Source organism: Schistocerca nitens, chromosome 4 (genome assembly GCF_023898315.1).
Source record: "Schistocerca nitens isolate TAMUIC-IGC-003100 chromosome 4, iqSchNite1.1, whole genome shotgun sequence".
NCBI lineage: Eukaryota > Metazoa > Arthropoda > Insecta > Orthoptera > Acrididae > Schistocerca > Schistocerca nitens.
The window spans coordinates 945,810,871-945,834,915 of NC_064617.1; the positions used below are offsets into that span (position 1 = coordinate 945,810,871).

At 42.6% G+C, this 24,045-nt stretch overlaps 2 protein-coding genes across 3 annotated transcripts in view; both read right to left on the reverse strand.

Moving 5' to 3' along the window:
* LOC126253611 (cuticle protein 38-like) overlaps nucleotides 1–5,778 on the reverse strand; it is a 28,330-nt gene extending 22,552 nt beyond the window's left edge. The window contains exon 1 of the mRNA XM_049955075.1: nucleotides 5,736–5,778. Within this exon, the coding sequence (XP_049811032.1) occupies nucleotides 5,736–5,747 (12 nt within the window). The 5' untranslated portion in view covers nucleotides 5,748–5,778. The remainder of the gene's footprint in view (nucleotides 1–5,735) is intronic.
* LOC126253612 (cuticle protein 38-like) overlaps nucleotides 1–24,045 on the reverse strand; it is a 99,419-nt gene that overhangs the window by 22,552 nt on the left and 52,822 nt on the right. Inside the window, exon 2 of one of the 2 annotated variants that reach the window (XM_049955077.1) lies at nucleotides 3,227–3,679. In XM_049955077.1, the coding sequence (XP_049811034.1) occupies nucleotides 3,227–3,679 (453 nt within the window). Of the gene's footprint in view, nucleotides 1–3,091; nucleotides 3,680–24,045 lie in introns of those variants that run through there. The other variant, XM_049955076.1, reaches the window with a different exon arrangement.

The window sequence follows — 24,045 nt, forward strand, 5'->3', positions numbered from 1 at the left end:
CTACCCTTCATTCGATCCCTGCGAAACCCTACATTTCAGCAGGATAATGCACGACCGCATGTTGCAGGTCCTGTGCGGGCCTTTCTGGATATAGGAAGTGTTCGACTGCTGCCCTGGCCAGCACATTCTCCAGATCTTTCACCAATGGAAAACGTGTGGTCATCGGTGGCCGAGCAACTGGCTCGTCAGAATACGCCAGTCACTACTCTTATGAACTGTGGTATCTTTTTGAAGCTGCATGGGCAGCTATACCTGTACACGCCATCCAAGCTCTGTTTGAGTCAATGCCCAGGCGTATGCTCCCAAATTGCGTGAAAATGTAATCACATGTCAGTTCTAGTATAATACATTTGTTCAATGAATAGACGTTTATTATCTGCATTTCTTCTTGCTGTAGCAGTTTTAATGGCTAGTAGTGTAAATTTTGCGAAATGACGTAGGATAGAGATTTACCGACAGTTATTCTTCCGACGCCACATTCGAGAGTGGAACAGGGGAGGGGTAATCAGTTAGTGGTAGCAGAAGTATCCCTCCGCTGCACCGTTAGGTGGCTTGCGGAGTGCGATGTAGATGTAGATCTGTTTCTTACATCTTTCTTGATTTATCGATCTTGTGTACTCTAGCTGTCAGAATTTAAGAATTCAGTGACTTTTCACTGTGTACTGATCTTTAGTAATTAACTATCAAATTTTACCATTCTTTTGTCCTTTCATAATCGTTTTCGATACGACTAAAATAATTTTTTTTTTATTACGGCTATTTGATAACAAGCGTTCGTTACACTGAAAGGCTACATCAGAACGAGCCGTAGAAATGAGATGTCTTCTCCAAGCAGTTTCATTCGGTAGTATCAAGTGAAGCGTAGCAATGGTTAGCACCGGTATTCTAGATATGTGGGGTTCACTTTATGATCCATCCACCCAGGTTTAAATTTCACATGACTTCCGTAGATTACTTGAGATGATTACCGAAATGGTGATTTCGAATAGGCTTTGCCCGATTTATTTCTGCATCCTTGTCAATCTGAACCTGTAGCCCATTTCCAACAGGGAACGTTGGACTAATTATGTCCATTAACCAGGTCCTAGAACTTTCTTTGATTCCCTGCATTTTTTCCTTCAGATACAAGCTAATCAGCGGTCCAGACACGCATAATTACAAGCAGTCCAATATAATTTCTCGATATTTTACCTTACACATTACAGTTAGAATTTCTTTACTATCGCACGTTTGTACTTTATTCATGCTCGTCTTAGAATTTTGTACGTCTTGTTCCACCTTGCATCGTTGAGATCCCTCCGTATGTCTATGTAAAACAACCATATCGAGTGGTGGCCTTCAGTACGATATCCCAAAATCAGCTTTCCTCATTGTTGTCACGAGACGCTTACTGGTTAAGTTGCGTTTGTCATGATGAACACTACCTGTATTTCCAAACTATGGAACACCGTAGGGTACACACAAGGTCTCTCTGCCTTTTCATAGTCAGCCCATCTTGAGGAGCCGGCGAAGGGCGACCGAGCATTTCCAGGCGCTACAGTCTGGAATTGCTCGACCGCTACGGTCGCAGGGTCGAATCCTGCCTTAGGCATGGGTGTGTGTGATGTCCTTAGTTTAGTTAGGTTTAAGTAGTTCTACGTTCTAGGGCCCTGATGACCTCGGAAGTTAAGTCCCATAGTGCTCAGAGCCATTTGAACCATTTGAAACATCTTGAGGACACTTTTCATCAGAATGGATATACTGAAAGGCAGATCAGACGTACGTTGCCCTAGCGACAAACGGAGAACCAGATGAGTGATGATAATACCTAATTGCTGCCAAGGTCTACGACCTTTCTGCCTTATGCAGACATAATCTCCAACAACATTGGTCGCATTTTGAGGATATATGACTTCAATTTTTTTCTGGCCTCCATCCTAGATTAGCGTCTTTTAGGTTCACTTGAAAATGATCTTGGGTGTCTATCGAATTCCCTGCAGATGCGGCATGCTTTACATTGGTCAATCAGGACCGTGTAAAACATGTGTATTGACCATAAGAGTCACATAGACTTACATACACTTACAACATCCGAGACAATTGGCTATTGCAGAAAATCCTAAGGATTATAACAACCTGGGGGTTCGCGCATACACACTCATCTATTGAGATAGTGTTATTAAGGAGGCAGCTAAGATTAAAATTGCAAGTTGATTCAAATGGCACTGAGCACTATGGGAATTAACTTCCGAGGTCATCAGTCCCCTAGAACTAAGAAGTACTTAAACCTAACTAACCTAAGGACATCACACATATCCATTCCCGAGGCAGGATTCGAACTTGAGACCGTAGCGGTCGCGCGGTTCCAGACTGTAGCGCCTAGAACCGCTCGGCCAATCCGGCCGGCAAAATTGCAAGTAACTTTGCAAATAGAGACTACAGTTTTTCCTTAAATTCTGCTTCGAAACCTGCTCTCTCCCTTGTCAAAAAGCAGACAGGCAGAGTTAATGCCATCTTACCCATTGTTTAGTAATTTTGTGGTGAGGATCATCTTTGGATGATGTGTTAGCGTTGACAATGTGTGTGTGTGTGTGTGTGTGTGTGTGTGTGTTTCAGAGAGAGAGAGAGAGACAGAAGAGAGAGAGAGAGAGAGAGAGAGAGAGAGAGAGCTTGTGTGTTATCCTTCCGGAATTGCTCAGAAAATCGAGGTTTTAAGGTAACTAGCACGGCGCTTACATGCTGCAGTTTTACCTTGAAGATGACTTAGTGGTGACCTGACGAAACATCGGCAGTTACCGATGATGTCACCCAGCTGCATACTGATAAATTATTTGACCAGAGAATCGTTGTTAGCAGCTTGAAGTATATCATATCAGGAAAACTTGTTCAACCAGACCCTTTGTCACTAACGGCACACACGTAAATGCGTGCTGTTTGCAGAGGTATACCTGTATTGACGTCAAGGAGAAGGTCATGGGATCTTTCTGGACTGATCAGCAGGGATTGCTACGATAGTGTATTCAGTGTATCCAGTATCGTTTAGGTAATTAACCGTTTTGCACTGTACAACTACGGATTAAATAAGTAGGTTCCAGAGAGGAGAACACGAAAGTAAATTTGTAAATTTAATTATAAATATCTCTGTAGCCTCTGTGTGGTGCTCTAATATAAAGCTCTAAGACATGTTTATATGTGCGCAGTCGACATAGAAGTTGTTGTGGAGCGCAGTTCAGCCCAGCAGGGCAGCCTTGGCCTGCAAGTGGGCGGCAGCAGCCAGGGCTCCGGGAGCGCCAGCCACCGCTGGGCCCAGGGCGGCGATCGAGGGGGCGAGGCCGCCGATCAGCGCGGGAGGACCGACCGCGTAGGCGGGGGCGGCGGCAATGGCGGCGGGGGCGGCGATGGCGGCGGGGGCGGCGATGGCGGCGGGAGCGGCGAGGATGGCGGCCGAGTTGATGATGGCGTCGCGGGCCCGCGTCTGAGCTACGGTGGCCAGGTGGGCGCCGCGGGCTGCCGCCACTTCAGGGGTGTCCAGGGGCACACCGCCAGGCCCGATGATGATGTTGGCGGGGGGCTGCGGGATCGCCGGCACGGCGATGGGGGCGGCTGCGATGGCCGGGGCTGCCAGACCAGCACTAAGCAGTCCAGCGCCCAGGTAGCCGGGCTTCGCCACTGCCACGGCCAGCACCACGCTCAGGACGATCTGTGGGACAGGTACACTGTGCTGATGGTTGTGTTTTAACCTGCTGATGTTCAGTTCAGTTCAAAATATAGACATGGAGGAAAACTCATAATGCATAAGAATTTAGAACTATCTATGGCAGAAAGCATTTTCAGCTAAGACCATTTATTCATACTGTTGCAGTCGTCCTTTATCCGTGGACCAGCTTGCTACAGATCTTCACACTCTCTTGTGCAAATCTCTTGATATCTGCATAACTACTGCAACCTACACTCATCTGAACCTGCTTACTGTAGGCGAGGCTTGACATCCCTCTAAAATATTTTGCCCCACACTCTCCACTGTAATCGACTGGTGACACCTTGATGCCTCAGAATAAGTCTGATCAACCGATCCCTTCTATATCATACTTTTTCTCATAATTCCTTTCAGTTCCTCCTCATTAGGGTTTTGCAGCACCTAATTTCACAAGCTTCTGTTCCCTTCTTGTATAGATTTATTTTACACGCTTCACATGCATAAAAGGTTACAGTCCTGTCAAATATCTTCAGAAAAGATACAGTTGTATATAAATTTCTATTTCATGTTAACACACATTTTCTTTCATAGCGCATTTTTTACTAGTGCCTATTTGCATTATACGTATAGCCTCTCCACTTCTGATATGTGAGTTATTGTTCTGTCCAAATAGCAACTCATATACCACCTTCAGTGTCTCACTCCCTAATGTGACTATCCCAGCACTGCCTAAAAAAGCCATATCCTCTATTTATTATCACCCACTATAGCTTGCATAAGAATTCCTATTACAAAATTTATATTCTGAAAGTACAGCAGAATTTGTTATACCTGAATGAGTCAATGATGATTTCATACTAGATTACGTTGGAATTCTGTTGCGCGTTGGTCGTTTCTGAAAGTAACCCACTGCTAAATTTACTGAAAGTAGAATAGAGCGATGTCAGAACTGTTCATTTCATGATTTTGCTATTTTTTGCTTGTGGGTGTTACAGATTAGTTGATAATGGTAACACCTTTAGGAGAAACTCAACTCCATTTCCTGTTGTTCTGTGTTTGGCCTTTATGGGCAAGGTAAATGTGTATATAACATGCACTGAACGTGTTTCATATGGATATCTTATTCTAAGCAGTCCTAGCAGAATATCTCATAATCATTTTGCCGAAGGAATAACACTACATAATACTATCAATGCCAGTTTCCTTAGAAAAATTACAAAAATTATTTGTATGGTTTAGGCGATCGATGGATAATATAAACGGCGGTGAGAAGAAATCTGGTTAGAAGGCACTCGAGCTGTAATGTATTGCCTCAGTCAGCTTCTTCTAAGAAACTGTCCTGTATAACTTGTATCAGAGTTCCTCTTACTTTATATCCTGAAAGTGCAGCAGAATTTGTTATACCTGAGTGAGTCGATGATGATTTCATGTTGGATTACGATGGATTACTGTTGGACGTTGGTCGTTTCTGAAAGTAACCCAATGCTAAACTTGCTGAAAGTACAGTAGAGCAATGTCAGAAATGATCGTTCCATTATGCTACTATTTTACGATTATCGATGTTATAAATTAGTCGACAGTGATAGCACTTTTAGGAATAACTTAACTGCTTTTCCAGTTTTTGTGTGTTAGTCCATTATGGGCAAAGTGCACAACTGCAAGACGCGCCCTGAACTTGTGTCATACGGATATCTTATTCTAACCGTCCCAGTAGAATGATTCATGACCATCTTGTCGAAGGGAAAACACTCAAAATTACTAGTGATTTCATGTTCCTTAGAACCAGTGGAATAGTTCTTTGTGTGGTTTAGGTAGGCCACAGATAATGCACATCATGGTGAGAAGAAATCTGGTTAGAAGACACTCGAGCTTTAATGTACCTCCTTAGTCAGCTTTTTCTAAGAAACTCTCCTCCCACATGCCTAGCATGGAACAGTATGGAAACCACAAAAACAAATTGTGTGTTCCATACTACATAAATATGTGTGGCAAGCCACATCATAGTGATCACACGTTTCCGTGACCAGCTGTGAACATTCTATGACGCTCTTGCACTCACCAGGGTCTTCATTGTCGGCTCTTGGGGCTGTTGGCTGTTGCAGCTGCTGAACTGTGACTGGGCTCCGGGTACCACGCTATTTATACCGTAGTCCGGCGGTGCCTTGACGTGAAAGTACTGGCCGCTGTCCTTCCCTCCATGTACTCCTTGGACGCCAACCGTACGTCGAGGCTGATGCAACACACAGTGCATACAACGCTCGTAAGGCATGCGATATTTCCTCTAATGTGATGAGATGAATGGACTAATTCGTCGACGAGTCGCTGTGATGATTAATTGTAGGCGTATATTTCGCTATAACTCGAAGTATTTATACAGAAGTGAATCCCACCCTGAAATTTTGGTAGTACTGTTGGCAATATTACCTTTTTGTGTAGGTGTGCACCAATCATAAAAGTTTCTATATATTTATACATATTTAAGAAACATGTTCGAGTTCCAAGTATTATGTTTCAGGAAACGAAAATCTCCTCTATAAAATTCAACTAGATCTCTCTCGAAAGTCAGCTCCCCCTATTCGTCCATGAGATCCAGGGCCCTATAGACGTCGGCATCCAGATGGATAGCGAAATTTCTTAATTTGTGATAGGCACCGTCGTTTAGTGAACGAAAGGCGAGCTTACCGAGTATCGGACCAGATATCTGACAGACTAAAGACTTACTTGGTGACAGAACCCAGCACGGCTCTCTTAACGGAATAATGTCGGAAGATGTAAGGATAACTCAGGGATTGCCAAAAGGGAGTGTGATAGGACAGTTACTATTTACAATATATGTAAATGGTCCAGCGGATAAAATCGGAAAAGCCTGTTAGCTGTTGATGCGCTTGTATACAAGAAGACAGTAACGCCAGAAGACTGTAGCATATTGCAGAAAGATCTACAGAGGGACTTGTAGTTGACCCCGAACCTAAATAATTGTAGTATGTGGCGCATAAATAGGCGAAGAAGTTCACTATTGTTCAGTTACACTAGTGGCGAAAAACGACTGGGAACTGTAAACAGCGTAAAATACCTAGGAGTAACAACCCACAGCGACCTAAAGTAGCGTGACCACATAAAACAAACTATAAAACGCAGGTATCAGATTGAGATTCATTAGAAGAATTTAAAGAAAATATAATTTATCAACAAATGATGTCGTTTACAAAATGTTTCTTCAGCCGATTCTTCTGTGTGGCTCCTTTGTGTGGGATCGTAACAAAATTGGGTTAATTGATGAGATATAGAAGATCGTCAAGAGATCGTTTATTCGGGGCGAGAGTGTTACGATGCTCAAAAAGCCTACGTGGCTCTTCAATCCGGAACCGCGCTGCTGCTGCGGTCGCAGGTACGACTCCTACCTCGGGCATGCATGTGTGAGCTGTCCTTAGGTTAGTTAGGTTTCAGAAGTTCTAAGTCTAGCGGACTGATGACGTCAAATATAAAGTCCCATAGTGCTTAGAGCCATTTGAACCATTTTGAAACTTACGTGCGAGCTTCTACAATAAAGCCGTATGACAACACAGAGAGGCTTACTGTTCAGATTTAGAGAGTGTTCGTTCCGGAAAGGGACAGACCACATATTTTTATCTTTCACATACGTCTCGCGAAATGACCATAACAAAAAAATATAAGAAATTAGAGGTGATACAGAGGTTTACCGACAGCTATTTTACGCATAAGCCATTCGCTAATAAAACGTGAATGGAAGTCAAGTTAATGGTGCCAGAAGTACCCTCTGCCAGACGCAGTGAGTTGCGGAGTGTAGATGTAAATGTAGATACTTCATCACGCCAATGATTCCTTAATGATTAGAGATATTAAATTAGATTAGTACTTGTTTCATAGATCATGAATACGACACTTCGTTATGATGTGGAACGTGTCAGGTTAATAAAAGGTGTCTATACAAGATATTACATTACACAAAATATTACATGACACTTAATATTTTTAATTTTTTTGTGGGGGTTGGGGAAATTACCCACTTACTATATACAAAAATTAATCTAATGAGTAGAAGGAGTTACCATTAAGAAATTCTTTTAATTTCGTTTTAAATGCTATATAGCTATCTGTCAGACTTTTGATGCTATTACGTAAGTGACCAAAGACTTTTGTGGCAGCATAATTTACGCCCTTCTGAGCCAAAGTTAGATTTAACCTTGAGTAGTGAAGATCATCCTTTCTCCTAGTGTTGTAGCCATGTACACTGCTAGTACTTTTAAATTCGTTCGGATTGTTAATAACAAATTTCGTAAGTGAATATATATATATATATATATATATATATATATATATATATATATATATGTGTGTGTGTGTGTGTGTGTGTGTGTGTGTGTGTGTGTGTGCACTGTAATCTAGAGCGAATGGATACATAATGATCGGAAAACCTCACACACTGATGCACTGATGGAAAACACCAAGAATGAATGGTGCAACATAAACGAAAGTAGGTAGGCGTGTTTCTACATCCGAATAATGATGTCTATTCAGATTTGGCGCCAGTCGCGTAAGAGTGGCGCTGGTAGCGCCACAATGAGGATGCAAACCAAGTTGATTTTAATGCACGCTCTAACGGTCGTGAGCGTTAGTTACCTTTGACATTGGACTTTGTGTGCTCATATTACTCGAGAATGCCGGTCGTGGTGGTCTAGCGGTTCTAGCGCTGCAGTCCGGAACCGCGGGACTGCTGCGGTCGCAGGTTCGAATCCTGCCTCGGGCATGGGTGTGTGTGATGTCCTTAGGTTAGTTAGGTTTAAGTAGTTCTAAGTTCTAGGGGACTTATGACCTAAGATGTTGAGTCCCATAGTGCTCAGAGCCATTTGAACCATTACTCGAGAATGCCTTTACGGCGACAAAGATGTCATTATGAGCGCCTCACTGAGTTTAAACGATGTCTTGTAAGAGGGCTACGAGGAGCTGGAAGTTTCTGTCTGCGATATTTCAGAAGAAGTTGGCAGGACTGTAGCCACTGTAAATGATTTCTGGCGGCGTTGGTCACGAGAATGTACGGTCGCAAGGAGACCGGACTCTGGACGACAAAGTGGCGCTACCGAGAGGTGTTCGGCCTACGGCTCTGCAGTAGTAATTTTAGCAGTTGGCGCCACAGTGACACAACGAACTGTTACAAATCGGTTACTTCAGGAACTGCTCCGAGACAGAAGCCGTGTAGCATGCATTCCATTGAGCCCAAACTACTGCTATTTGAAATTTCAATAGCGTCAAGCGAGAGCTCATCAGAGGGCAGGGTGGAGGTCTGTTGCGCTTACTGATGAAAGCTGATTCTGCCTCGGCGCCAGTAATTGATGTGTTGGTTAGAACGAGGCCAGTTGGGGGCCTATAGAGAACCTGTCTGCGTGCTAGACACACTGGCTCTACATCTGGAGCTATAGTTTGCAGTGTGATTTCGTATGACTCCAGGAGCACTCTCGTGATTATTCCACTCACCCAGACTACAAAACTGTGCACCAGTCTAGTGATTCGACCTGTAATGCTACCATTCATGAACAGCATTTCCGGAGGTGTTTCCCAAAAGGATAACGGAGGCCCACATACCGCTACTGTAGCTCAACACGCTCTACAGAACGTCGACATGTTGCCTAGGCCTGTTCGATCACCAGATGTATCTCTAAGCGAGCATATATGGGCATGGTAGGACGACAGCCTCACCGCCATTCACATCCACCACTAACCCCCCCCTGTACTGACCGACTAAGTACAACAGGCATGAAACTCCATCCCACAAACTGACATGCGGCACATATGCAACACAATGCATGCACGTTTGCATGCTTGCATTCAGCATTCTACCGTTTACACCACTTAACAATGTACCAGCGTTTCACAGTTGCAATGGATTTTCTTGAGGTTACATTAGCCTGTTATGTTACAATGTATATCAGTTAAATATTTTGCCTAGACAATTGTATTCCCGAAATTCCTTTACTCTGCAGTAATTATTTTTAGGTGTTGCGAGTTTTCCATTAGTGTATTTCGAAACTGGCAAGAGCTACTTATAAAGTAACTGTTTATATACTACCGGGTTTGCTTATGTCATCCTCCTCAGGTATCATTTACCGGATACCTGTAGGTCATCAGAGAACTGAAACCGTCAGTGAACAAAGAATTATAAATAAACAATTATTTTATCAGCATGTCTTGACTGTTCACAACTCTTTATCAATTACCTACAGACTCTGAGTAACACCTGCATCGTATACCATCCAACTATCACATGAATTAAGGTTTTGAAACTTCCTGGCAGATTAAAACTGTGTCCCAGACCGGGACTTGAACTTGGGACCTTTGCCTTTCGCGGGCAACTGCTCTACCTTCTGAGCTACCCAAGCCCGACTCACGCCCCGTCCCCACAGCTTCACTTCTGCCAATACCTCGTCTCCTACCTTCCAAACTTCACAGAAGCTCTCCCGCGAAAGGCAAAGGTCCCGAGTTCGAGTCTCGGTCTGGCACACAGTGTTAGTCTGCCAGGAACTTTCATATCAGCGCACACTCCGCTGCAGAGTGAAAATCTCATTCTGGAATTAAGGTTTTAATTATGGTTTGTAACAATAGGGGCCAGATTTGTAATGAATGAGTATTCCATCTCAGAGATAGATGGAGGTAGCAGATAGCATCTATCAACAACTGTCCCTCTAATGTTAGTCTCCTCTCCTACCGGCCCATAAGCAACAAACAACAACGAAACCGACTGCACAGGTTTTTTTCGTCTATCTTGATCCCTTAGAAAACATGTACAATTTTATCACAAGTAAAGGAATATTTATACAACTGCCGTTTTTGGCAGATCTCTGTTCTGCCTTAAAGACCAACAAAAACCGCCGCAGTGCAAACAGATTTGTGGATAAGTTTATTTATATAGATTGTCTTGGACAAAAAAATATCAGCATTCGCTTGATACGAGTGTCGTACACCTTGGCTAACGTAAATGATAACTGGAAGATAGTTTATTAATAAACCTGAATTGTCTTCACTAACCGTAGACAATTGTCCAAGCAAAACTATGTCATTTTGGTAGATATTTGGACGCTTACATAAGGATCCTTCTATTAGTATTCTTTTAACGATACATAATATGTCAGCAAATGTCGTAACTGAGTAATGCAAGTTATTTAATAATTCACCAGTCGATTAAAGAATGTAATACTCATTTTCAGTGGAACAAGATGGAATAAGAGAATGTCAATTCCAGATAATTCTTCCGAAATACCTTGTTAACCTCATCTTCATATACCCACCGTCAGACGACAAAACAATGAAAACATGTAAGGCAAAGTAAACTTTTATCTGACTCCCATGAATGACTTCAGAAACATTCCCCTACTATAAGATGACAACATTGTGAGATATATTGGTATTGTTATTGCTTTTATTTTGGTAATTATCTGTCAAATTAATGGGATTCTGATCTGTACTAGTATTTTGTAACTCTGCGTATCTCCTCCACCAGACTTCCAGAATAATTTGACTCACATATCATAAGCTATGTCGCTACAGCTACCTCATCTGCTGTTCGCGACAGGTCCCGTTTAAGTAATACTGGATACTCGACTGTCTGTCATATTGTCCTATCCATTTTTGCTGTTAAGGGTTTTCAATTAACTTCTCTATTATTACAGTATTTATGTTACTTCAAATTCTGTACTTAATTATTCATTTAATTTTAGCATAATTCTGTTGCAGCACACTTCAGATACGCTCAGATCCTTTTCCTGTTTTCTCTTCTACAGTTACAGGATTTAGTTTCTACATTTCATGTCAATATTTGAGAGCATCTGAATTTTTGTTGCTTAAGGAAATATTACTTGTGTTGGCAGTCTGCTTCAGACGTCTCCTGTTTTCCGGGTGCGTTATCTTATTTTGTTGATATGGTAATTCTTTCCTCTCATTTAGTACTCTTTCCAGAATTAGATTTTAACAAATCGCTTTTTCCCTTTTTCTACTCTACATTATTTTTCTCTCATATCAGCTGCCACTCCATTCAACAAAATTCCTCAGCGTCCTCTTTACTTTCAGCCATAAGACGCATCCAAGCCGCAGAGCACTAGCATGCTGACTTTCCTATGGCATTCATAGTATCGATCTGAAACTTGCAGTACACTCGTCCTAAGAGTCTGAATGAAGCACCTGGTAAGAGTAATATTTCTTGTTCATTTATGGTCATTTCAACAACAGTAGCGATATTATAATTTTTTTCTAATAAAATTTGCTGTAAATAGTCCATCGTAGTTCGAAAGAAACAGTTGTGTCACAAATTACAACGTTAGGAGGAAAATAATTTTCCACTTGCTTTTTTCTGAAGTTGGTTTGGACTCAAAGAGTAATTATCTCCTACTTCAATTAGGTGTTACGTAAGAAATCAGTTCCGGTACGAATTGCTTTCTTGTTTCTGCTAATGTTACAAACCCTTATTTCCTCGTGATAAATTTCCGTATCACTAACTGTCACTGATTCATAACTTTTACACTGCTTCTAATATAATGCTGATATTTAAAACTGAAAAACAAAGTAACTGCGTTTTCGTTCTACTAACGTTTGTTAATTTAGAACTGTTTTTCGACCATTGTCAGGAAACAACTATAGTTCACAATGGAAACTAGTTTGTAAACACTAGAAACAAAGATACTTCCAGTACACACAGGATCAAACACAGCATTGATCGCTCATGTTATACACGAAGTAAGTCGAATTACAGTTTTAATTGCATAATTTAAATACACTGTTTTGGGTAGCGGGGGAGTGGACGGGATGTCATCAGTCCTCTGGCTGGAGGATGCACTCCAGCGCGGCTATCTCTGATATGCCAGCCTCTTCACCTAAGACAACACTTGCCCCCAAGACCCTCCTATCATCCCGTTCTTTCATCTTTTCAGTTTTCCGTACATTTCTCTCCTCGTCGATTCTGTGAAGAATCTCCTCATTTCTTATCAGTCCATCTAATTTTCAATACCTTTCTGTAGCACCACATCTCGAACGCTGCGAGTCTCTACTTTTAGAGTTTTCCCACAATCCGTGATTCACTTCCATACAACTCGTTGCTACAGATGTACGTTTTCAGAAAGTTCTTCCTCAAATTAAGGCCAGTGTTTGATGTAAGTAGAGTTCTTTCGGCTAATATGCACATTACTTCGTCTACAATGCATTTTGCTTCCAAGGTATCACAATTCTTTCTGATCTCGTACTTGTGGACCTAAATTGTGATATTAAGTTTATCACTAATTTCATTTCTGTTGCTTCTCATGACTTCTGCGTTTCTTCGGCTTGCTTTCAATCCATTTTCTTTGCTCAGTGTACTGTATATTACATTCAGGATCTCCTGTAATTATTCCTCGCTCTCACTGAAGACAGAAATTTCATCAACGAAACTTATCATCGACAGTGTTTCCACTAGGATTTTGTCGCTTTCCTGAACCTATCTTTAGTTTCCGTCATCGCTTCTTCGATGCACAGACCGAACTGCAAGAGAGGAATATCTGCCACTCTTACACCGTTTTTAATCCGATCACTGCGTACTTGGTCTTCTATTCTGATTATTCGTCCTTGTTTCTTATACAAATTGTATACTGTCCGTCATTCCCCATAGATCTATTTTTCTCACAATTTCAAACATCTTGCATAATTTTACACTGTAGAAAGCTGCTTCTTTGTCGACAAGCCCTACGAACATGTCTTGATTTTTTAAAGTCCTGTTTCCATCATCAACCATAGAACTGCCTCTCTTGTGCTTTTATTGTTTCTAAACCCAAAATGATTTTATCCAAGAGATCATCAATTTTCTTTTCCCTTTTTCTGCACATTATTCAAGTTAGCAACTTCAGTGCTTGAGCTTTTAAGAAGATCGTACGCTAATTCTATCATTTAACTACACTTGATATCTGATTTTCCGAAAGTCTAATGGTATTTCTCAACTCTCATTCACTCTACTCAAAAGTATTTTGATTTCTACATTGCCCAGTGAGTTAAGAAATTTCAAGTAGTGTTTTCTGTGCCTTGTGCTTTATTTAGTAGCACAAATTTCACAGCTCTCTCAAACTCTGTCTGTAACACTGCATGACGTGTGTCTTCCAGATCTACACTCCTGCAAATGGAAAAAAGAACACATTGACACCGGTGTGTCAGACCCACCATACTTGCTCCGAACACTGCGAGAGGGCTGTACAAGCAATGATCACACGCACGGCACAGCGGACACACAAGGAACCGCGGTGTTGGCCGTCGAATGGCGCTAGCTGCGCAGCATTTGTGCACCGCCGCCGTCAGTGTCAGCCAGTTTGCCGTGGCATACGGAGCTCCATTGCAGTCTTTAACACTGGTAACATGCCGCGACAGCGTGGACGTGAACCGTATGTGCAGTTGACGGACTTTGAGCGAGGGCGTATAGTGGGCATGCGGGAGGCCGGGTGGACGTACCGCCGAATTGCTCAACACGTGGGGCGTGAGGTCTCCACAGTACATCGATGTTGTCGCCAGTGGTCGGCGGAAGGTGCACGTGCCCGTCGACCTGGGACCGGACCGCAGCGACGCACGGATGCACGCCAAGACCGTAGGATCCTACGCAGTGCCGTAGGGGACCGCACCGCCACTTCCCAGCAAATTAGGGACACTGTTGCTCCTGGGGTATCGGCGAGGACCATTCGCAACCGTCTCCATGAAGCTGGGCTACGGTCCCGCACACCGTTAGGCCGTCTTCCGCTCACGCCCCAACATCGTGCAGCCCGCCTCCAGTGGTGTCGCGACAGGCGTGAATGGAGGGACGAATGGAGACGTGTCGTCTTCAGCGATGAGAGTCGCTTCTGCCTTGGTGCCAATGATGGTCGTATGCGTGTTTGGCGCCGTGCAGGTGAGCGCCACAATCAGGACTGCATACGACCGAGGCACACAGGGCCAACACCCGGCATCATGGTGTGGGGAGCGATGTCCTACACTGGCCGTACACCACTGGTGATCGTCGAGGGGACACTGAATAGTGCACGGTACATCCAAACCGTCATCGAACCCATCGTTCTACCATTCCTAGACCGGCAAGGGAACTTGCTGTTCCAACAGGACAATGCACGTCCGCATGTATCCCGTGCCACCCAACGTGCTCTAGAAGGTGTAAGTCAACTACCCTGGCCAGCAAGATCTCCGGATCTGTCCCCCATTGAGCATGTTTGGGACTGGATGAAGCGTCGTCTCACGCGGTCTGCACGTCCAGCACGAACGCTGGTCCAACTGAGGCGCCAGGTGGAAATGGCATGGCAAGCTGTTCCACAGGACTACATCCAGCATCTCTACGATCGTCTCCATGGGAGAATAGCAGCCTGCATTGCTGCGAAAGGTGGATATACACTGTACTAGTGCCGACATTGTGCATGCTCTGTTGCCTGTGTCTATGTACCTGTGGTTCTGTCAGTGTGATCATGTGATGTATCTGACCCCAGGAATGTGTCAATAAAGTTTCCCCTTCCTGGGACAATGAATTCACGGTGTTCTTATTTCAATTTCCAGGAGTGTATTTCCAATTCTTCTTCCATCACGACAGCAGACACTGACTTTCTCTCGTAGAGGCCGTCAGTGTATTCTTTCTTTGTGAAGACGATCACCAACTTAGAGTAGCAAAAATTTGAAGCCCCGTCTCCACTGCAATCGTAATTGACAATATCGTTGACAATGTGAACACGTAGTGGTGGTCTGCTCCGGAGCTCCATGTTCGACGATCTACGATGAACGGTGTGCACTAAAACACTTCTGCGTGCACCATCATTGTGCTATCTCGACTCAGACGCCACAAATTACCATCTATCCTGCTTTACAGAGCAGACAATCCTCCAAATCCCACGTTCTGTGTGCCGGCCGCGGTGGTCTAGCGGTTCTAGGCGCTCAGTCCGGAACCGCGCGACTGCTACGGTCGCAGGTTCGAATCCTGCCTCGGGCATGGATGTGTGTGATGTCCTTAGGTTAGTTAGGTTTAAGTAGTTCTAAGTTCTAGGGGACTGATGACCACAGATGTTAAGTCCCATCGTGCTCAGAGCCATTTGAACCATTTTGAACCACGTTATGTGAAGTGTTGTGGATGTCGGAGCATTTACCGCCAAGTGGTATCTTCACTGTCCTCATACCTCTTCCGTAGATGATCACGACAGTAGCACGTGAACATTCGACCAGCTTCGCCGTTTTCGAGATACTCGTATACAGGCGCTGCGTAATAATGATCTGCCCTTTGTCAAAGTCCCTTATCTCAATGGCTTTTCCGATTTGCAGCCCATATCTTCGCTAGGTGATCCCCCGTCAATGTCTGCTCCGCTTACATACTTTTGTTACTCCATCACGTGCCCGTAGTGTCACCAGGTGGCATCCCACGACGCTATTGACAGTGGTCGTAATGTTTTGGCTTATCAGTGTGCGCACTTAATCTGGCCACCAAGTCCTTCCCAGTGAAAGCAGTCTTAAACTAAACTTCCTTCCTGGCTTCTCCAGCATTTATTTTAAGTACCTTTTCTGCTAAATCAATGTGTGCCCCTTGATTAACCAGTAAGTCTTTTCCCGGCAACATATTTATGTTCCGATTTGACACGCTAGAAATGCGGTGTCTACAAATAATGCTACTTCCTTTCTTATTTGCTTATTGTATTTCCCAGGAGCATTTTTTATTTTGACTCCTGTGACTGAAAATTCAACTTCAGTCTCATTGTCAATGTACTCATAAAAATTACTTTGTATCCCACAAATATAGCTCCCACTATCCTGCAAAGTAGACGCATATATTTCTCCCACTTCAGTATTTATTATAGGCTGAACTTTTTCAATAAAGTCATGTCCTAATTCAGTCTCAGCTGAAAGATCGTCCTCCACCTCATGTACACGTCTCACTGCCACTAAATAGTTCTATCTCATCATCCTATGCACATAACAAATTAAAGGCTTCTTTAAATTTTAAAATTCCTACACTTAATCCCTCTGACTTTCTACTAACATTATTCTTTTCTTTCTACCATATCCCTAGTATCAACTGCTGGAGAAATTTTTCAAATAATATCCAGTATCAAGAAGATTTTAATCTCATTGTCATTCTCATCATTTCCACTAAATGGATTGTTATCCGTAGTACTATCATTCCCCATCCTGCTTTTCCTCATCAGAAATACATACTTTCCCCCAGTAATTAAAGTATTAGTCTCATTTAAAAACACCTTTAAAAACGTCCTTGTACTCGCAGTTCTCTTCACTTTGCTTTCTGAATTGCGTAGCATAATCATGTTTACTGAGCTTCTGATCCTCAGGTGACCAGTTTTGGAACCATTTGGACCTAGCTGTCCAATCATTAGAATCAAAATCAGCTTACGTCTTACTTACTCTCAAGGTTCAACAACTAAAGATGCCTGTCCCAATTCTTCATTCATACAATTTGCAACAGAATTTAAATCATTAGGATTAACGGTATTATTCATAGCCTCTAATACAAAAAAAAAACATCTGCAGCTATATTCTGCATATTACAAAAAACAGCACCAACACCATATTATACAGGAACAACTGCCTGACCACAAAGATCCTCATCATCTGCAGATATATTTTGCATATTACAAAAATTACCACCAACGCCAAACTACCTGACCACCATTATAGTCACCCACATCATCGGAGCAGGTGCCTCCTTGAACACACCCATTCAAACCAACCCTAGTTTCAGGCACTATTGCCCCCAGACAATTAAGATATACTTGCACTGTAGTAGATTCCATTTCACCTAGTTCAATATCATTTCTGTTGCAAACTACACTCTCATTGTCAGCACCATAACACTCATTTATTTGCTCAGGATCCACAGCTGAATCTGATTCATTATTGAATAGAGATGCCAAACCAACAATGTTTTACCTCTGTATGCACAATACAATCATCCTCTTCATTAAATAGAGCCTAGTATTAATTCCTTCCACTTCCTTTCCAATTTCTCTGCAAAAATTTTCCTGATGAGAATTCCTTTTATTATCTTGCTTAAGCCAGCCCCCAAATAAATTATTATTTCCTATGACTTCCCCTGTCCCGTATATCCTGTCATCTCTTACTTCCTTGCTCTCATTACTACAAAATGTCTTGCTATTGTGCCTACATCAGTATTCCGTCATGTCCCAAATCAGACACTAGTTGGAACATAATTCTGATTTCTGAATTGTGCCTCTGTTGCTACCTTTATTTCGTTTATAGTTCTATTCCCATTCATTGTATTTGGTTCATTCCTGTGATTACTTACTCTGTTCCCTCTCCAACTCTCATTAAGACTTCTATTTCTATTCTGTTTCTGTGGATTGTCAGTTTCTGTCATTTATATTATAATGGTAATCTTTCTCATTATTTCATTGATTGTGGCCCTCAAGGAGAGGTTTATGACGCAATGCCTGATCCATCCTCTCTATAAAATCCAAGAATCTTTCAACAGAACCTGTAGGTCACTGTATTAAGCCACACTGTAAACTATCAGGTAACGTTATCCTTAATGGGAAAATTGCAGTGAGGATCCCCAGTGGTCTACCTAAATCCACCAACTTTGTTAATTACTCCTAACACAACTCTATCATAGTAATCTGTCCCCCTTTTACACTGGTTCACTCAAAAAATCATTCTGTAAGCTAAATTGCTTGAAACTGTCTATTTCAATTTTAATTACTCTCTTAAACCCACATAGAATTTTCTGTTTTGTTTCCTCATAACTACCTAAACTATCCATCTGGTTCATCAGTGAACTAAGCATTTCCGTCGTTATCAGCTCCTCTATCTCTTCCTGCCTTGCGGGCTACTAGGTTCACTCATCTATAGCTCAGTCAAATGGTGGTTTTTCCATAACAAAATCGCGGAAGTTTTTTCTCAGAATTTATATACGTTTTTTTAGTGCTAACTCCGAATCTCATGTATACTGTCTTGTAGGAGGTCTGCTTTACAACAAAAAATGCGAAAAACCTTAAAATTCACGCACTTCTTTAAGATTTTTACTTATATCTGAAAAATATGTCTTTTTTCGAAGATATCCAGTCCATACTAAGTTAAGTGCTACTGTCTACAAAATTCACAAGTTCGTTTGATTTTCTAAATAGCGGTATCGGCGCTAGAGCGTACTGAAAAGCTGCGATATTTGACCATTCTGCAAAAACGTAAATAACGGCCACTCCCAAAACCTACAACTTGGAAAATGTACACTTTATCAACACACCCCTGCAGAACGTGAAATTGCATTAAATTTGCTACAAGCGACAATTTTAACATTGAATTTCGGCATAAGAGGGGTTTGGAGGGGGGGGGGGGGGTGAGATGGTTCAAAACGAAAGTTACGAAAAATGCCATCTGCTCTCTGCTGCCAAACAAACCATCCCGTCCTGTCTCTCTTTCACTGGAGCTACAGTTTCAGTGCATTAAGCTGAAAAGAGATTGTTTTGAATGAACTGGGGCGAAGCATCAAAAAATTATATTTACAACACATTAGGTACATAGCACTGAATGGTAAGGTAAATATGAAATCTCAATGTAGTAATGTACATGTGTCATGAAGTGAGTTAATGTCGATCACAGAACTGACTCAGGTTGTCCATCCGCAAAAGAAAGAAGTCATTCAGTGATAGCATATATATGAAAAAAGGAGATAAGTTGTGTAGTGAACTATCGATATATGAAGAAATACTTGCACCGACGGCATGTGCGCAGTATTTTTAATCCGTTTGTCTGTCGGTGGCCGAGATTACGTTTCTTGGAGCCTAGAAGGTCCAGGTGAATGGCCTTGAGCAATGGAAGGTCCTAGGAAAAGCGTCAGGAGCTTCAGAAGTGCCAGGCTGAACAGTGAGTTGTGTCGTTCTTCAGCTGAAAAATATTGTAAGTGAAAGGTTAATGTTGTGGTACAGAAAAAATTTATAGCAAAGATGTGTAATGCTCCAAGATATTGCACGAATTAAGACTTTTTGTCAGCTCATCTGCTTCAGACAGTAGTACAGAAAGGAGCTCGTCCAGGTCTTCTTCGTCTTCTATACCACTATTGTTAAAAATTTTCTGAGACTAAGATCGCATAGATATGTTTTTATTTTAAAAATAACCCGCTTCAACAGACTTCTGTCATCTTCAGGCCTTAAGAAGAAATCTGTTTGTTACGAAACGTGTTGCTTTTAAATTAGACCTCACACCAAGATTCCCTGTGGATAAAAATCAGCACATTATAAAAGGTTTGTCATAATGTGCTGTTTTTTTATCTACATGACAATTTGGCATGATGTGCAACTTAAAAAGAAGTAAAACAGATCGTTACTTCAATATTTTCAAAATGAGAAAAATTAATCAAAACTGTTGTCGATATTGGAGCACGACCCTTCAGACTGTTGGCACAGTTCCGCCCAGAACGTTGCTGCTCGCCTATCCCCGCACCGACCCTCACAATCTGTCTTGCTTTTGCAAGATGTAAGCAGAAGAAGCCAGGAGAGTGGGGAGAGATGGAAGAGGGGAGGTTCAGTGTGTAATGCGATTCAATCCATTTTTTTTTTTTTTTTTGCAACTTCTGTCCTCATGGCTCTGGACCCAGATAGATTCCCATCTGCTGTCGCACCTGAAGAAAAATTCTAAGCTCTGTTGCGGAGCTGCAGCCCCAGTGGGAGGTATGAAATCCATATTTCCTGATGCTTTGCAAGACTGATGTCAAATATTGCTCATACCTCAGATTGTTGAGTGTGTGGTTGAGATCATCACCATAAAGGGCAATCAGATATACTTCACCGGCAGCTTATATTTCGGTTTGGTAGACTGAAAGGTCAGTGAATTTAGTAATGTATGATTCGAGATACTGATTTTTGAAGAGGGTCATGAGAAATTTAACCGTGCCTTGGTTGAATAACGTGGATTTAGTGTCTCCACCACTCTCTGTGTAGGGGAAGAGCTTGAGGTCTATGGGGAAGAGCATGTGGCTGGCAACACGCTTCTCCACTGTACGTACTTCTCGGATAGAAGAGGTGCTGAGAGTTGTAAATCACCGTGGCGCGAGGAAATAAATATTGATGGGAATTTGGAGACCCATTATGATGACCGTAAAGTCAACATATTACCCGACAATTACGACAACCTTGGGGGCGAAGTCAGAGATTCTAATGTCAGCACTATCTGTGTGTCTGCATCATCTGACTACTTGGAGGCGCTTCCAGTTTCATTGTATTTTGTCATCAGTATAGTGCTCAGTCTGTACTTGTTTTACGTACTCGATAGAAAATTTACTGTTAAAGTTTTGGTTTAGTGGCGCTGCTTAAACGAACCTCCACATACTGCATTTTGGACGACCGCTTCAAGTGCTTCGTGGACCCGGCAGTTTTCCATCCGTTCGAGTACCTATCTAACACAGCTGTCGCACTTTGACTATACTTACGTCGGGCATAACGCAAATTTGTTCGAATGTATGCCTACACGACCATACGAATTTGTGCAAGAAAACGGCACCATCTGTCACATATAACGTAATGCTGCCGAACAGTGAGGTGTCTGGAAGTGATTTGAAAGCTTTTTACAAAACAGATATTGTACCTTTTCGCATTTAACTCTGATCAAATAAAGTTAGTGTGTGTGGAGCTGATTTTTAGGTTAAGAAATCCTCTACTTCTTCGTATGACTGTTTGGCGACAACCAATCTTTGAAACAGAGTAGTTGACTTAATGACCACTGGCTAGTATTTCGTCAAACATCGATAGTTTATTTTTCACTATAAAACTCTTATCTGTCTTTTCTATAAATATTCTGTCACTAAATGTCTTCTTTCTTTTTACAAATGTAGAACCTACTCGATGTGATTATCCGATCCTGCTCTCAAGATTCACTCATTTCATGACATATTACCGCATACAGATTTCAAATGAATCCTTTTATTCAGTGTCATATACCAAAAATGTGGAAATGTAATTTGTTAATCAACAATCATTCAACATTATTCCCCATTAGTTCATTCAAAACAACTTCTTTTAAATGTAATACACCGAAAGTATAGGGTCGGAGAGAGATAGACGGGTGTAGGGTGCAGATGGCACTTTTCGTAATTTTGGTTTGTCTCCTTCCCCTTACGGGTAAATTTAAACGGCCTAGTGGTCTGTACTGATAACATGTATATTTGTCGAGTTCTAAGGGGTGAGATTCGGTGTTTGTTATGTTACCGAAGAAGGGCCTAAAAATCACTGCTTTTCAGATGGCCGTAGCGCCGATTCCGCTCATCAAACAGTACTATCGAAATATGTAGGAGCTTTTTTCGACTTCAGTTTTGTACAAAACACACACTTTCCGCGATATAAGGAAGAAACAGGAAGAAGAGTAAAATTCTTGAGACTATTTGCGTTTCTCGTGGTGAATCCGACATTCTACAAAGCACCAAAATGCAATTCGGGATTCAGAACCCCAAGAAACACCGCTAAGGTTCAAATGGTTCAAATGGCTCTGAGCACTATGGGACTCAACTGCTGAGGTCATTAGTCTCCTAGAACTTAGAACTAGTTAAACCTAACTAACCTAAGGACAACACAAACATCCATGCCCGAGGCAGGATTCGAACCTGCGACCGTTGCGGTCTTGCGGTTCCAGACTGCAGCGCCTTTAACCGCACGGCCACTTCGGCCGGCCCAACGCTAAGGAAAACAAAATTGTTCTGAAACAGAAACTGAATAGACTGCTAGCCATAGATGCACAGTCAACTGTTGATTTCTAAATTTCGTGATCCTTTGCTGTGGCAAGCAACAGAGCTGAAAAGCACTCTTCTTAGAGCTGATGACTGCTGCTGTTGGCCGGCCTGGCCAACGGCAGGATCAGACGGCAGCTGGCCGTGGTGGCCGAGCGGTTCTAGGCGCTACAGTCTGGAACCGGACGACCGCTACGGTCGACGTTTCGAATCCTGCCTCGGGCATGGATGTGTGTAACGTCCTTAGGTTAGTTAGGTTTAAGTAGTTCTAAGTTCTAGGGGACTGATGACCTCAGAAATTAAGTCTCATAGTGCTCAGAGCCATTTGAACCATTTGAACTGCTGCTGTTGCCAGCTTTGGTGAACTGGCGCAGTGCAGCGCGATCCGGCGTGCTGTTTGGCAGTGACCGCGGCTGCAGCTCGCGGTTGGCTCCGCGCCACTTTTCCCTGCAGCTGGCTGCTCAGCACTCAGTAATTGCAGCGCGCCGGCACTGCCCGGCACTTGGCGACACGTTCGTTGCAGATCGCTGAACTGCCTTGGGACGCGAACCTGCACTGCGTGCTGAGTCGGTTCACTGAGAACTAGTCCCGGATCTGCATCCATAAATCTATCAACATCTACTTCTATTTATACGACTACTCTGAAGTTCACTCTTAAACGGCTGGCAGAGTGTTTCTGGAACCACCTTCAGATTATTTCTCTACAGTTCCACTCCATAACAGCGCGAGGGACAATCTTTTTGTATGAGCTCTGAGTTATTTTATTATGATGATTTCTCCCCACAATGGTTGGCGACAATAAAATATTTTCACATTCAGAGGAGAAAGGTGCTGATTGAAATTTCGTGAAAATATCTCGTCCCAACGGGAAGAAACCCGTTTGTTTTAATTACTACCATCCCAACTGGCCTGGCATACCCGTGACATTCTCTCCCCTACTTAGCGATAATACAAAACGAGTTGCCCTTCTTTGAAATGTTTGGATGTCCTCCGTCAATACTACCTGATAACGATCCCATTCAGCATAGCCGTACTCTACCAGAGGACGAATAAGAGTAGTATAGGCAGTCTCTTTAGTAGACCTGTTACATTTTCGAAGTGTTCTTCCAATAAAACGTAGTCCCTCGTTTGCTTCTCCACATCATTATCTATGTTACCGAGCCAATTAAAGTTGTAATTCCTAGGTATATAGTCCATTTGAGAGCCCCTAGATTTGTATGACTTATGGAGTAATCGAAATTTAATAGATTTCTTTTTGTGGATGACGTCACACTTTCCGTTACTGAGAAATACGTGCCAGCCACTTCTTGCACCATTCAGAGGCCACTAAGTCAATCTGCATTAGGTTTTGATCTTCTGATGACTTTAATAGACCGGAAATGACAGCTCCATCTGTAAACAATCTAAGAGGGCTGCTCAGATTATCTTCTAAATCGATTCTGTGGATTAGGAACAGCAGAAAAAAATGGCTCTGAGCACTATGGGACTCAACTGCTGTGGTCATTAGTCCCCTAGAACTTAGAACTACCTAAACCTAACTAACCTAAGGACATCACACACATCCATGCCCGAGGCAGAATTCGAACCTGCGACCGTAGCAGTCGCACGGTTCCGGACTGCGCGCCTAGAACCGCGAGACCACCGC